We start from the raw sequence: 15934 nt of genomic DNA, 5'->3' as shown, positions 1-15934 counted from the left end.
TAAAAGGAAGAACACATCTCTGTCTGACATCAGCTCAATGTCCTTCTCCGAGGTAGGAAGTGAGAACCGCCTCACCTGGCACCACACCGTTGTCTCTAAGTAGGTGACCTCATCCAGCAGCCTCAGCAGCTTCTGGAACTGATCATCCTGGTAGTCAAACCGCTCCCCGAAGGTGATGGAGCAAATAATATTGGAAACAGCATTGTTGATTTTGAAGTGAGGGTTGAAAGGCTGTCCTGGAAGCAGAAGAAGAGATAGAGACTTCAGATTGGTTTGTTCCTATTTTCCATTGTATATTCTATGTGGCATATAACACACTGACTACAGAATTATATCTGAAACTGTGGTCCCAGCACCCTACATAGGTCTGACACACAGCAAGTACTCAGCCAATGCCTGGAAGTCAAATTGATGACCAGGATTTAAAACCAATAGTGAGTTTTATATCCATCTTCTTCTTAACACTCAAGCTCCATAATGGCAGTTCATGGTTAGCTGTTCACTGTTATCGCCTAATCACCCAACACAGTCCTGGGCTTAGGACAGAAATGTAGGTATTGATGAGCATCTGGTTAGTGAAAACATGAACCACAGTCCCTGTACCTGTCCTAGGACCTGCTCACCTTTCTCCTCTCCTATTGCCTGGATGAGGTAGGCAACTTCTTCCTGTATGCGTTCCTCTAAGCTCTTCCTTCCTAAACCAAAGTTCCTCAGAGCTGTCAGGGAGAACCTTCTTTGCTCTTTCCATATGTGGCCATTGGACATGATCAAGCCTGGGAAAAAGAAAGCCAACATTATGAAAAGAAAGTCAACAAGACCCATGAGGAACAATGTATCAGATGGAAGGAAGGGCAAGGGCTTTAAGGTGTTTGAAACTATTCAGAGAAATAATCCCAAAGCAATGGATACAATGGCTAGCATTTACTGACTACTCATAATGACAGACCTTTTAGCATTTTTAATGCATTATTGAAAAGGAAACTGAGGTGTAAGAGATAAAATAAACTCTGCAATGTCACAGAGTTAGCAAGCAACTGAACAGGATTGAAATTCAAGTCTGTCTGACTCCAAAGTCCATTTCTGATGACTTGTCATACAAATATATGTAAATATTTGTATCATACAACATACTAAAAGTGCACTTGTGGATTAGACAAAATCCATATTCACAAGGTAAGTCCTTTAGGTGAGGTCTTATCTGAACCAGGCCTTGAAAATAAATGAATCACTCAAGAAAGCATGGAAGAGTGAAAAATCTATGCAGAGTGGACAACACAGGCAGAGGAAAACAATCCATCTTTGTGTGTTCAATAAATGATCATCTATTTCATAACACAGGGGAGGTCACCATCCTTTCATTTCTTTACTTCCAGAGTACCCTTCAACTCACTCTTATACCTGACTTTGGCCTCCCCCACGACAAGGACATGACCTTCCCTGCTGTCCAGCCCAGGACCCTTTTCAGCCTCACCACCATGTGTCATCAGCATGAGACGCTTCTTTCTTGAAACACTCTCTTCCAATGGTGTCCAGGACACCACACTCTCTAGATTTCCCTCCTTTAATCTCTGACCACAGAGAAATTCCTGTATCTTTTGTTAATTCATCTTCTATTGAATTTTGAAATGATGGAGCTCTTCAAGACTAGGTCTGAAGTCTTTTCTCTTTATCTATATTCCATTTTGGGGGAAATCTCATTAGTTCCTAAAATTTTAAGTGAAATCTACTGATAGTTAGTATCTATTTCTGTCCCTCAGCACTAGACACATATATGAGTATCTGCTTGACTCTGCAGATTTAAATGCATTTCACACTAGCATATCTATAACTGAATTCATTATTTGCTCTATACAACTCTTCAGGCCAGCCAACACTTTGTCCTCTTCCACATGTCCCTTCTTTCCTTTACCTACCCATTTGGGTGTCTACCTCAACACCTCATTCTCCCTCTGTCTGGGTCATCATGTCCTATCGGATTTTCCTCCTGAGAAACTTAAATACATGTATCTTCACAGTTACTCTCCTGGTCTAACCTGTTGGAGTGCCATTTCTCTCCACCTCCCTAGTCCAGGCCACCATCTCTTCTCACCTAAAATGCTGCAATAGTCTCTTGCTCCCTTTATTCCATTCTTCACATTATAGCTTTGAGAAGTCTTTAAAATGTACCATGTAAGTATGATGATCCCTTTCTATACTGAAACCATGCAGGAGCTTCCATTGTTATTAGGATAAAAAGCAACATCCTTAACTTGCATGAACTATTCCTGTTCGAACTCAGCAGCTTCATCTCCATTTAATCCCTGTGCGGCAACACTGGTCACCTTTCAGTTCCTCCAGTTCAGTGTCCTTCTTCCCACCTCAGAGACTTTTCATACTCCATTCCCTCCACCTGATAGTTTTTTCACTTTATGATATTAACTGTCACCGTGTTAGCTTTACCTAAGTCTCAGGATATTAGGCACTCCTAAGAAGTACATTGCACTCTTATCTTCATAACACTAAGGTCTTAAATTGTTAGAGTAACTGATACTGTTTTTCTGAATGAAATGTAAGTTACAGAAAAATAAGGACTTTGTCATTCTCCTCACTGTTCTGTCACTGGTGCAGACCACCAGGCTTCATGTGGCAAATAAACACAGTGAATGCATGTAGAGTTAATGGGTAAAATATTTCAAAGAGAAATTGAGAAGCACCTAATAATATGGTGCTTTCGTAGAATATTGAGTTTTTCATTTAGATTTTTAAACTTGTAAATTTAATAATCATTTTAAGTATTTATGCTAAACCCGTCTTTTTTCGTTTCAATGATTTTACTTATTTATGGCTCTGCTGGGTCTTCACTGCTGTGGGCTTTTGTCTAGCTGGGACAAGCAGGGGCTGCTCTCTAGATGCAGTGAACCGGCTTCTCACTGTGGTGGTTTCTCTTTTTGCGGAGCACAGCTTCTGTATTTGTGGTGCACAGGCTTAGCTGCTCTGCGGTATGTGGGATCTTCCCAGAAGAATCCATGTCTCCTACACTGGCAGGCAGATTCTTTACCACTGAGCCACCAGGGAAACCCCAAACCCTTCTAACAAAAATGGAACGCTCGAGATATCTTGTAAGGCACAACCGTAACAGCAGATCACAAGAAGCGAGAGGCAAGAAGGGATCGCATAATCAAGAGGAGGAGGAAGCTGATCCACATCCATTTTCCTAGGGGAAGAGATCTGAGTGGAGAAAGAGAGCCTGAGAATTCATTGCCTTTCCTCTGCTTAAAAAACACATCACATCACTGAGTGAATGAGGATATTTATTTATCTAAGCATCCAGAGTGAGTTCATTCAGGTGATGTCGCTTTTCCCAAATCCCTGACATTAGGGTGGACCCTGCCAGGGGCCCTGAGGAGGTACCTTCAACAGGGAAATGCAGGCACTCAGCTTCCTTAAGGGGCAGGAACTTATGAGGGGCCTAGTCCCTGGGAGTGTTGGAGAATTACAAAAACAAAAGTACCCTTCACAGACTATAAGAATATCAAACGTACACATCTTATATTAGTCAAGAAACTTACCATTTTTCTTAAAAACACGTTCTCGAATAGGGCTTACGGGGCGGTTCACAAAGTTTTGGTCCTGGTAGACAAGGACTTCTTTGATTAAGGGCAATCCAGTTATAACAACTGAAGGCAAGTCACCGAATTCCAGGCTAAAAAGGTTCCCGTATTTCTTCACAAACTAAAAAATAGTAAAAATAGTCATAGAATATGTGCATGTCTGTGTGTCATGGAATGTAGAGTATGTGTGGCTGTGGGAGCTTGGATGGGGACAGGAAGGGTGTGTGTGTGTGTGTGTGTGTGCGCGCGCGCGCGCATCCATGTTATGCACCCAGGTTTGATGGGGATGTTTCTGTTTCCAATTCTCCTCTCCTCAACTAGCCTCTGGTAGAATCCACTATAGGACGTGGACATTCCTTATAAACATTCATTCATATGTTCGACTTCCTTGAATTGAGTATCTGCCATTTGTCCTGAGAATCAGGCATAAAGATTTAACAAGATAAACAAGGTATCTAACCTCAAGTATCTCCGTGTCTAGTAAAGGGCAGAATTCAGCCCATGCGCCTTACCAGAGAAGGCAGAGATGTGGTTAGTGAAGATGGACTTCTTAGTAAATCACATCTGCATGAGAGAATGTCCTTTTCCTCAACATGTTTTAGGTGACAGAAAATTCATCATAAAGCTGGGAGAAGAGCACACTGATTCTGGAGCTGAGTGTAAGTCTTAACTCTGTGGCTGACTAGCTGTGAGCTCCAGGGAAAATTGCTTAGTTTTTTTTTTCTTTTTGAGTCTCAGTTCCCCAGTTGCCCAGTTCCTCAGTTCCCCAGTTGCATTAAAGTGAGAAAATAATTCTTTCCCTCAAAGGATTCTATGGAGAAAAATGAGAACAGAAATGTGAAAGGCACTTTGTTCCCTGGTCCCTGGCAGATAGCCACTCGAGTCTCTGGGGAATGAATGGGCTCTGTGTGCAAAGGGATGTGGGTGTGCTTGTTCATGGTGAAAGATAGGACAAGAGCACAGGGATGATGTCGGGAGAAAGGCCCTGGTGGTCACAGACAACCACATCTACTGGGTGCCATGATAACCACCTTTCATGTTTTATCTCATTTAACCTACAACTGCCCTGTGGCAGTAATGATTTTCCTTGTCTTTCAGCAAGAAGTAACTTAGCCAAGGTTGCAAAGCTATTGCACGTTGGTGAAATTTTCCAGGCATTATGTAAGATTTAAGGACAAAGCCATGGACCTGAGATGGTGATAGGAACTTAGAGTTTGGTGGATGTGAGAGAAAGAATGTGAGACTGAGGGTGAGGGATCTGGGGGGAGGGGAGAGAGAGAGAATGGAAGAGTGGGTGAGTGGGTCAGGAGTGTACACAAATGTGCAGGTATGTGCAAATATGATTTGGACTGCAGTCAACAGTCATTAATCAATGTCTTCCCTGATATGTTTACTCACGACAGCAATCTAGATAGGCCCTGCCTCTGCCCCCAGTGTGCAGGGCTGCGTCCTGCTGCAGGCTGTGGTATCAAACAGAAGCACGTGTTCCCTCCAGGTGTCTATGGCCCCATCTCCCCACCTGCCATGACTGATGCTCCCCCATGTCACTCTAAATGCCCTGGACCCCACTGGCCCATCAAAGCAGATACCATGGATTTAGTCTCATTCTACACCCTGCTCCCATGTTAAAGGCCAAGGCTGAACTCAATCCTTCCATCGTTCTTTTGGTCCAGAGTCTTCCAGCCGTGTTTGCTCATTACCAGCACAGTAAGTCTGTCTTGTTATAAAGAGAAGAGCCAGGATTCCATCTCAGTCTGGTCTGGCTTTAAAGTACATGTCTTTGTTCTAAAAAATGGCAGGAATGGGTCTCTTAAATCAAGACATTTTATTTCATTGTGCTGAATGCCTGGATGAACTTCTTAGGTTTTACTTTAGAAAGGATTTCTTGACTATTTTAGAATATACAGTAAAAATATTTTTGGAATGGCTGAAAATCTCAGTTTAAACTAAAGAACTCCTTACTGACAATGGATACAATCTGGAACCTCAGCTTGTTCTTGGAAGGGATTAGGCATTCCATTAGTGTTTACTGAAATGAACTTCTACAGAGTTCTATCACTTAGAACTTTCTGCCCAAGTATATTTCTAGTCCAGCAGAACTAGATCAAACATTTTTATGGTGTGATCAACAGTGTAAACGTGAATACATCAAATGACCTCCTGCAGTCCTGGTACCAATGATGGTGATGTCTACCAATCCTTACATAACCATGCCAGTCACTGTGCCAATGGCTTTACTTGGAGGTAAACGTAAGTCCCAGTGTCATCTGAGATTTTGTAAGATAGAGAATACACTTCAATGTACAACAATAAACAAGTTGTTAAGAAAGGAACAGTATAAGGGAAAAAAGAGGTTAAAAATAAGGTTGTTGGTCTCCTACACTGTTGGTGGGGATGTAAGAAGGTCCAGTCACTATGGAAAACAGTACAGCGGTTCCTTAAAAAACAAAACATAGTGTTGCCCTGTGACCCAGCAATCCTACTCCTGTCATACTTTTGGACATAACCATAATTCAAAACAATACATACATGTTCACAGCAGCTCTATTCACAATTGCTGAGACATGGAAATAACCTAGATGTCCATCGGCAGATGAATGGCTAAAGAAAAGGTGGTACATATATAAGACGAAATACCGCTCAGTCATAAAAAGAATGAAATAATGCCGTTTGTGGCAACATGGATGGACCTAGAGAATATTGTACTAAGTGAACTAAGTTAGAAAAAGACAAATGCCATATGGTATCACTTATATGTGGAATCTAAAATATAACGTAAATGAAGCTGTCTACAAAACAGAGACAGACAGGGACACAGAGAACAGATGTGTGGTTGCAGCGGTGGGGCATGGGAGACAGACGGAGTGGGAATTTACCATCAGCAGATGCAAACTATTATACATAGGGTGGAAAAACAACGAGGTCCTGCAGTATAACACAGGGAACCATACTCAGTATTCTGTGATACACCATTGTGAAAAAGAACATCACAAAGAATACATATATATAAATAAGTGTATATATATATATATATATATATATATATATATAAACTGAATCACTCTGCTGTATAGTAGAAATTAACACAGCAGTGTAAAAAAGTGTAAAAAAGATGGTTCAGGAGTCTAAAACAGGCTTAAGGAATGAAAACAGAAAAATAAACAGAAAAGGAATGGCACAGTAGCTATAAGAGGCAAATAAAAGTGATAGGTTACAGGAAATTTCATATGAAGGATAAAGTTCCCACATGTAAGATTAAGCACTTAAATAATAAAATGGAGCAAAATACATGTTTAGGACAAAAAATTAGAAGTGTTGAGTTAGTGAGACAAGACACTGAACCATGAAATATAAAGTTGAGGAAAATACTACTTTATCTAAGTTCTTAAACCCAAAAACCAACAGACGAAGACACAAAAAGAGAAAAGGAAAAAAAGGGAAGAGTGCACCAATTCTTACACCCACTAGCAGTGACAGTGTTTGTTGCCCTAACACTCACTGGCAAGTGTGTGTGTGTGTGTGTGTGTGTGTGTGTGTGTGTGTGTTTGGAGGGGGCTGGACACAAGGAGGACTAAGATTCTCTCTTACTTATTAAATTATATTTTAAAATGTGTCACTCAATGTATTTGTATTGCTTTTATAATTAAAAAGTGCTTCTATCCAATAAAGCACAAAAGAGAAACCTAAGGACATAGGAAATAAAACTTCATGGCATTTTATACAATTTTTTAAGCAATAAAATCATTTGAATATAGAGTATGTCATGGATCTGGTAAAGGAAAATCCTGTACATGTGAATACATTTATGCATAAATGCAGTTCACCAGTCCCCTGAGGTCCACAAACTCCTGCTAAAAATACTGGTCTAACTGGTAGTTCTTGGGATTATATTAGGTTTCTGAGAACAGCCTGTGGAAATCAAAATCAAGTTCAATCCAACAGGTTTTTATGAACCGGTTTGGAGTTGTCAGACACCTTCTGACATTGCTATGTTATATGTGGGGTCAATACACAGATCACTATGCTATGGTGTTTTCCTGAAGTGTCAAAGCCTCCTGGGGAAGGCTGACTGCAGAAAAAAACTAATGCATAGAAGAAGATGATATATGTTACCATTTTGGGGAAAGGGGCATGAAGCTATTGAAAGAGGAGAACAATTTCCACTCAAGATATGGGAGAAAGTGTCCAAGAGGACGATATTTGGGCCAGACTGTAAATGAAGGTCAGGGTGCTGGCAAAAGGACATGTATTGTGAAGGCAAAGATTTTAGACTGTGGGAACGGCATACACAAATGCAAAGACAGGGAAACGGCTTTCAGGAACAAGTGAGCTCTCTTTTCTGAATACAGTATAGGTTCATTAAAGTGCACTAACCCTATGGTAGGTCAAAGCCCGTTGCTGGGGGTATAGGCCCTGAAGTTTAAGATGCCCCCAATCTAATGGAGCATACAGATAAGTAAACAGTTCTACTTAGTGTTACCATTCTATACAATAAATTATCAAATGGGGAAAAGTAGGGAACACATAAGGGGACCGAAGACTAGCATATGTTCCTGGAAACAAACCAACAAACACCTTTTTGTTTATGTAGGAAGAGGGGAAACAAGCCTGACAAGGTACTGCGAAATAGACCAAGGATATCTTAATGTCAAGTGAAATAATTTGGATCTTGTTTTGTTTCTAGCTAGAAAACTGAATGCGGAGAAGGCAATGGCACCCCACTCCAGTATTCTTGCCTGGAAAATCCCACGGATGGGGGAGCCTGGTAGGCTGCAGTCCATGGGGTTGCGAAGAGTCGGGCACGACTGAGCGACTTCACTTTCACTTTTCACTTTCGTGCATTGGAGAAGGAAATGGCAACCCACTCCAGTATTCTTGCCTGGAGAATCCCAGGGACAGAGGAGCCTAGTGGGCTGCAGTATATTGGGTCGCACAGAGTCGGACACGACTGAAGCAACTTAGCAGCAGCAGCAGAAAACTGAATGAGAGGTAAGGGCAGTGAATGCTTAAGAACCTGGATTTTGAAGTTATACAAACCTGTATCCAGCTTCTGCTTGTTACTTTCTATGTGGTTTTTGCTTTAGTTATTTACCTTCTCTCTGTCCCAGTTTTCAAATCTATAAAATGGGGGCTATTATTAGTTTCCATCTTTGGGATGGTGGTGATAAGTAACCACAATACTAAAATAAATAATACAATTATTTATTGTTATTGATATATTTGACAGTGTGTTTTAGCAAAATGACTCTGGTTAGATCTGGACAAAGGAATGGAGGGGAAGTGGCCAGAGAGTAGATTGATGGAGCCCATACAGCAATCAGGCCAGACAAGTGATGCCTGGTATGCAGCCAGTGACTGGTTTTTCCTTGAGTTTGTTACCATAAGTTTTTGAAGAAGGTGGGGTTGGGTGGTAGATATAGGAAGAAGCATCAACTATGCACGAAGCACCTTGGCAATAAACTGATATTCATGAACTTATTAGGTTCTTACAATAATCCTATAATGCATTCTTTGTTTTTGGAAAAAGAGGCAAGGAGATAGACAGCACAGCTGATGGGTATAAAATTGGGCTCTTTATAACTCACTGTCTCATCTTTAAATGAAAGCATGAAGATATTATCTCTCTTCTTCTGAGTGACAGACTCCCTAAAGATTAGTTGGCCACATGACATCCCAATTAAAACCCACATGTCCAAGCTTCTCCAGGTGTGGCCAGTGAGACACCTGACAATGGGAGCAGTGGTGATATGTGCATCTTCTGGGTTATGCTCTTAAAAGAAGGTTGCTTCTCACCACCTCCCACTTTTCCTTTCCATGGAATGGACCTTATGCATACTGATGTTGTAGGACAAGAACAATAAGATAGAAGGAACTGTGGTTTTTAGATGACCTTGTGGTACAAAGCAGTCTTCCAATCCTGGTCTTCTGGCCTATAGCTGAACTTACTTGTGTGAGAGAGATAAATTCCAATCTTTTTTTTTTTTTTTTAGACGACTGTATTTTGGGGCCTTTTTTATTACAAGCAGCTCCATGTATATCCTCACTAATACATTTATTCACCTTATCTACGGTTCTCCCAATTCAGTCCAATAAGATTTTCTCTTACTTAAAAATATGCCCCTACAATAAGCCATGCAGCTGTGGTACAGGAAGTTTAGAAAAAGGAGAAAAAATAAGAGTGGTTCATGGTTCCCATCATGCCATATAAATTGGCCAGTTTCTTCACTGCCTTCTCACTTCATTTTACCTGATGTCACTTCCCCCATTTAAAAATCTCCTGTCTACTTTACTCCATATAACCTCTTGCCTAAGATTCCTTTCCAGTTCAGCCAAATTTAACATTCTATAGAAGCTATCCCCATTGCTTCCCATTCATAGTGATCCCATATAATGACATCTCACCTGGTTTACCACAAAGGTTATACCACACATTTAATCATACACTGTCTTGTACTGTGCCTATCATATGATAAGCACTTCATAAATGTCTGTTGCATAAATGAACCCATGAGTAAGTCAATTATCCTCTAGCTATAGCATGAAAAGTCAGATAGCATCAGTAGAGAATAAATATATGAGTCAAATAATCATGTGTCCAAGGCCTTATTTGGCCATGACCTATGCTGAATAACTTAGGCTAACTGCTTTACTATTTTCAGCCTGTTTCCTCAGTGGTAAAATGGAAACATCAAAAGATTTCTAACTTGTGTGCCTTTTGTGAAGATTAAATGAAAATGAATCCACATACAAGACCTAGCAGCTAGTCAGTGTTAAGTGCCTGCTATGTTACTCAGTTGTGTCCAACTCTTTGCAACCCCTGGACTGCAGCCTACCAGGCTCTTCTGTCCATGAGATTTTCCAGGCAAGAATACTGGAGTGGGTTGCCATTTCCTCTTCCAGGGGATCTTCCCAACCCAGGAATTGAACCCACATCTCCTGTGGCTCCTGCGTTGGCAGGCAGATTCTTTACCACTGAGCCACCTGCAAAGCCCTGTTAATATTACAGCAGATAGTTAATGATAGGTACTGGTAGATAGGTAAGTAAAGATATATAGGTAATGATAGATAATGACAGGTGCTTAATGTTTCCAAACTGCTTGAATGCAAATTTAATTACAGCCAAATCACATTATTTAAACTCTATTTTTTACAACTAGAAATATTTAATTGCAAACTTATATAAAATAAAACAACACTTCTGATTAAAAATCTTTTGCCAGACATAAGGCCCTAGGCTCAGTATGATCCCTGGCCAGTTTTATGATATGAGGCAAATCATTTAACCTCTCCAGTCATATCTATCTTAATAGTAAAACAAGGGCACAGATCAAGTTTCTGATTTCAGACAAAAGTGAGTAAAAGCATCCCATTTTACTCCTCCTCAGCATCATGATACTAACTAGCACATACAAAATTAACACAAATAAAGTCCCGTTCTTTGTAGCAAATGAACCAGATAAACAGTGGTCCACCAGGACAGAATATTCAACCTTTCTACCTTCCTGTTCCAGAGACAAATACCATAAGAGCTGTAACCCTCCCCCATCCTAATGGGAAGCTACAGTACTAAAGATGCATGAAAACTTGCCTTCATCCTGTCTCTGCATCCTGCCTTCATCCTGTCTCTACAGCAAGGGAGTACTTCTCCCCTACTGAGTTTGTAAGCTGAATTATAACTAACTCACCCCTGAACTGCAGAAAAGAGACTCCTTGAAGAAGTAAGTGGGCAAAATCCTGATTTCTACAACTCTACAAAAATAAGGAGGTACCCATATTCCATGGAGATAATATGGTTAGATTACTGACTTCTCCCCACCCCCTGCAGTAAGGAAGAGGCTACCCTACTCAGAGGGGCCCCAGTCTTTTGTCCCCATCCTCATTCTCTCCAGCCTGCACTGAGGAGAATGTGGGTTAGAGTCCTATTGAGGTGAACAATATATAAGTGGAGTAGACCAATACAGCACTGCAAAGGCCTTATAACCTAAATTGACACTTGAACCACAATTCTCAAAAGTGAACATTCTAAACATAAGCAGGTTGACTATCCGCAAAAATAAAAGATTTACATAGAATCCAGAGTCATGTACATACACAAAATGTCCAGAGTATAGTCCACAATTACTCATGTTATCAAGAACCAGAGAAATCTCAAAGTGAATGAGTTGAAACCAATACTGAGATGATAAAGATGCTGTAATTACTGATTAAAGATTTTAAACCAGCTATTGAAAATATGTTTCCATAAACAATTACACTCTTGAAAAAATTTTAAATAGAAAATCTTAACCAAGAGCCAGAAAATATACATATGAACAAAAAAGAAATTTTAGAATTGAAAAACAATAACTAAACAAAAACTCATTAGAGCAATTCAATGGCAAAATGGTAATGACAGGATAATCAGTGAAACTGAAGACATCAGCAGAAAGTGTCCAATCTGAACAATACAGAGAAAATAGACTGAGAAGAGATAAAAAACTGAGCTTCAGGGACTGATGTTAGAATAGGAGAAGATCTATCATTTGCATCATCAGTGCCAAAGAGTACAAGAAGGAAAAAACATGGACTTGAAAAAATATTTGAAGGAATAAAGGCTGAAAAATTCTCAAATTTGGTACTACTAAAACTGACTGAGGCAAGAAGTTGTGAGTGAACCCAATAAACCCAAAGAATTCAACACTAAGGCATATAATCAAATTTCTGAAATCTAAAAACTAAGAAAACCTAGCTTTCAAAGCATGTAGAGGAAAACAATTCATTACTTATGGGGAACAACAGTTCAAATTACAGCAGATTTCTCATGAGGAACCCTAGTTCCTAGGCCAGAAAGAAGTAGCACTACATTTTCAAGGGTTTAATAAAAGAAAACTGTCAACCAAGAATTCTATATCCAGTGATAATATACTTCAGAAATGAAGATGAAATAAAAACATTCTTAGATGAAGGAAAGCTAATTTTTTTTTTCAGCAGACCAGTTCTAAAAGAATGGCTAAAGAAAGTTATTCAGAGAAATGGGTAAATACAGTGGACTAATCTTCTTGAATTTAACACATTGTGTTTGACAGTTAAAGAAAAATTATAATACTGTCTGAGGTGGTTCTCAGTGTATATAGAGATAATACTTAAGATAATTTATATATTATAAAGTGGGGGAAGGTAAAGGGACCTAAAGAGTTTTAAGGTGTGTGTATGCCACCTGAAGTGATAAACCATTGATACTTACTGCAAAAAGTTATGTATGCATAGCATGTAATCTTTACAGCAAGCATTTAAAAAACAATACAAAGAAACATACTCAAAAACACTATAGATAAATGAAAATGGAGTTCTAAAAAAATATTCAAGTGACCTACAGGAAGAGAGGAAAGGAGAAAAAACGAAGAGTTAAAAACAAGATGAGCGAAAAAACAAAGTGAAAAATAGGAAACAAATAATAAATTGGCAGACTTAAGTTTTAACAAATCAATAATTACATTAAATATAAATGATCTAAACTCACCAATTAAATGTTTGATATTAGAAGCATGAACAAAAATTTACCTACCTATGTGTTTCAAATAGAATGATATAAGTAGGTTAAAAGTAAATAAATAGAGAAGCATATACTATGCAAATATTAATCAAAAGAGAGCTGAGAGCTGGTGTGGCTATACTATATCAGATAAAGTAAAATTCAGGGAAAGAAAATTACCAGAGAAAAAGAGGGACATTACCTAATAAGAAGATAACAAATTCACAAAGATGACATAACAATTTTAGTGCATATGTGCCAAATAAAAGAGCTGTGAAACACATACAAGAAAACTACCAGAACTGAATAGATACACAGAGAAACCTTTAATTATAAGTTGCAGACTTTAACAAGCCTCTCCTAGTAATTGATAGAATTAGTAGCTAAGAAGTCAACAAGGGTTCAGGAGCACTAAACAACTGATTCATCTAATAAGGTCTAACTGACATATAGTACAGAACATTTCACTCAAGAGCAGAATACATTATTTTTCAAGTATGTATGGACTCTATTTTGGGTCAACTTTAACATAATTTTTTCAAAGTTGAAATCATATGTTCTCTGACCATAATGGACTCCAACTGGAAATCATTAACAGAAAGAAAACAGGAAAATCTCCCAATACTTGGAAGTTATATAACATATTTATTAAACAAAGGTACAGGGTTAGACTCCTTAGAAAAGACCCTAATGCTGGGAAAGATTGAAGGCAGGAGGAGAGGGGTGACAGAGGATGAGATGGGTGGATGACATCACCCACTCGATGGACATGAATTTGAGCAAGCTCCAGGAGTTGGTGAAGCCTAGCATGCTGCAGTCCATGGGGGTCGCAAAGAGTTGGAAATGACTGAGCAACTGAACTGAACTGACAGGTTAAGGAGACAAGCTTTAAAATTCTGGAGACAAATCCAGTCACTTAACCGGTACCAATTGTGTGTTTCTTCCAGAAAGTTGATAAAAACCTTCTCCATCTGAACTTGAGTTTGTATTACAAACTTGTGTTTAAAGTGCTCCAGGCATTCAAGGGGAACTGTTATTTGTTGGGAACCTATAATAAGCGGTGTTAGTATTGACCATTCACTGTTTTATTTAATGTTCACAACCATCTACCACAGTGCTGTCTGTCAGCACTGTGATGAGAGGCAGGGAAGCAGCTGAAGGTGCTTGAGAAAGTGCTTTTATGTTGGAGGAAATATTAAGGAATTCAGAATGGCCACAATTAGGGAGCCCTGATGGGAGATGCGGAGAAGGCAATGGTACCCCACTCCAGTACTCTTGCCTGGAAAATCCCATGGACAGAGGAGCCTGGTGGGCTGCAGTCCATGGGGTCGCTAAGAGTCGGACATGACTGAGCGACTTCACTTTCACTTTTCACTTTCATGCATTGGAGAAAGAAATGGCAACCCACTCCAGTGTTCTTGCCTGGAAAATCCCAGGGACGGCGAACCGGTGGGCTGCCATTTATGGGGTCGCACAGAGTCGGACACGACTGAAGTGACTTAGCAGCAGCAGCAGCAGATGGGAGATGATTATAAAGAAACGGAAAGAGGTTACAAGAAGGGTTCCAAGTAGCTCCCGGGATCTTGTGTGCCAAGTCGCTTCAGTCCTGTCCAACTCTGTGTGACCCCATGGATTGTAGGCTGCCAGGCTCCTCTCTCCATAGGATTCTCCAGGCAAGAGTACTAGAGTGGATTGCCATGCTTTCCTCAAGTAGCTCCCTAAGGAACAAGAACTCTGGGAAGCAGCAGGGATCACTAACAAAATCTAAGCAAAGGAGTGACATTTAAAAATGATTAGTGAGTGTGGACCGCTGGGTGAGGAGGCTAAATGTGAGGGGCTCAGTCCTTGTGGAGTTAGGAGCAATTCAGTTGAAAAACGGTAAGGATTTAGATAGTATTTATCACCATTTTACCGAGTGGCAAGATACGGGATTTTTTCCCCCAAGGATAATGATATTAAAAAGATAAACTGATCATATTATAAATAGAAAGTCCCAATAGTATGTAACAAGGCCTTCAGTTAAGTGACAGAGAACGCATTGTATCTAACACACTCAACAGTAAACAGTTAACAATATTTCACCCCGGGAAATTACGGGTGGTGTAATCATGCCAGTCACTGGGGAAAAGAGAGAGGTTCAAAGCAGGGTGTAGTCGGGTGCCCGCTTCATCCTCAGAACCCCCATCCTCCCGCCCTCGGTACCCGGAATGGCCCCTGTCCCGCAGGTCAGGGTCGGGAGGCGCGCGGGCACCTTCGCCCGCTCCTACCCGCTGAAGCGACAGGTGTCCCTGCTCAAAGTCCAGTTGGAAGAAGTTGCCTACGAAGGGCAGGCGCGGGGGCCCCGGCGGGTAGTTCTTTGGACGCTGCCTTTTGAGGAGATCAGTCAAGAGGAGAAAGACGACGGCCCCCAGCAGGACAGTGCCAGGACGGAGCGCGGCCCAGAGGGCAGCCGCCAGGGAGCCCAACGCCTCCAACATGGCTGCGCCGGTCCCCCTTTCGCGGTCTGAGTCGGCCGAGGTCCCTGCGGTACTCTGTCTCCAAGCTGCCAGAACCGCCCTCCTTCCGAGTCTGCCCCGCCCCGCCCCGCCCCGCCGGGTCTCTCTGGCGGCAGCTCCGCTCCGCCTCGCTGCCGCCTCGCAGCCCTTCTGCCCCTCTGCCCCTCTGCTGCAGCTGCTAAGTCGCTTAAGTCGTGTCCGACTCTGTGCGACCCCATAGACGGCAGCCCACCAGGCTTCCCGTCCCTGGGATTCTCCAGGCAAGAACACTGGAGTGGGTTGCCATTTCCTTCTCCAATGCATGAAAGTGAAAAGTGAAAGGGAACTCGGTCAGTCGT

General features: G+C 41.0%; 1 protein-coding gene across 2 annotated transcripts in view; it reads right to left on the bottom strand.

Moving 5' to 3' along the window:
• Nucleotides 1–15651, bottom strand: part of LOC102411786 (cytochrome P450 2J2) — a 39927-nt gene extending 24276 nt beyond the window's left edge. For both annotated transcript variants that reach the window (XM_006048292.4, XM_025288599.3), the window contains exons 1-4: nt 15369–15651; nt 3549–3711; nt 624–773; nt 76–236 (exon numbers count right to left, since the gene is read on the bottom strand). In XM_006048292.4, the coding sequence (XP_006048354.4) occupies nt 76–236; nt 624–773; nt 3549–3711; nt 15369–15578 (684 nt within the window). In that variant the 5' untranslated portion in view covers nt 15579–15651. The remainder of the gene's footprint in view (nt 1–75; nt 237–623; nt 774–3548; nt 3712–15368) is intronic.
• Between the last annotated feature and the right edge of the window lie 283 nt (nt 15652–15934).

The sequence above is a fragment of the Bubalus bubalis genome, chromosome 6 (genome assembly GCF_019923935.1).
Source record: "Bubalus bubalis isolate 160015118507 breed Murrah chromosome 6, NDDB_SH_1, whole genome shotgun sequence".
NCBI classification, from domain to species: Eukaryota; Metazoa; Chordata; class Mammalia; order Artiodactyla; family Bovidae; genus Bubalus; species Bubalus bubalis.
The sequence above is the reverse complement of the archived record's forward strand: the minus strand, read 5'-3'. Positions and strand labels throughout refer to the sequence as shown.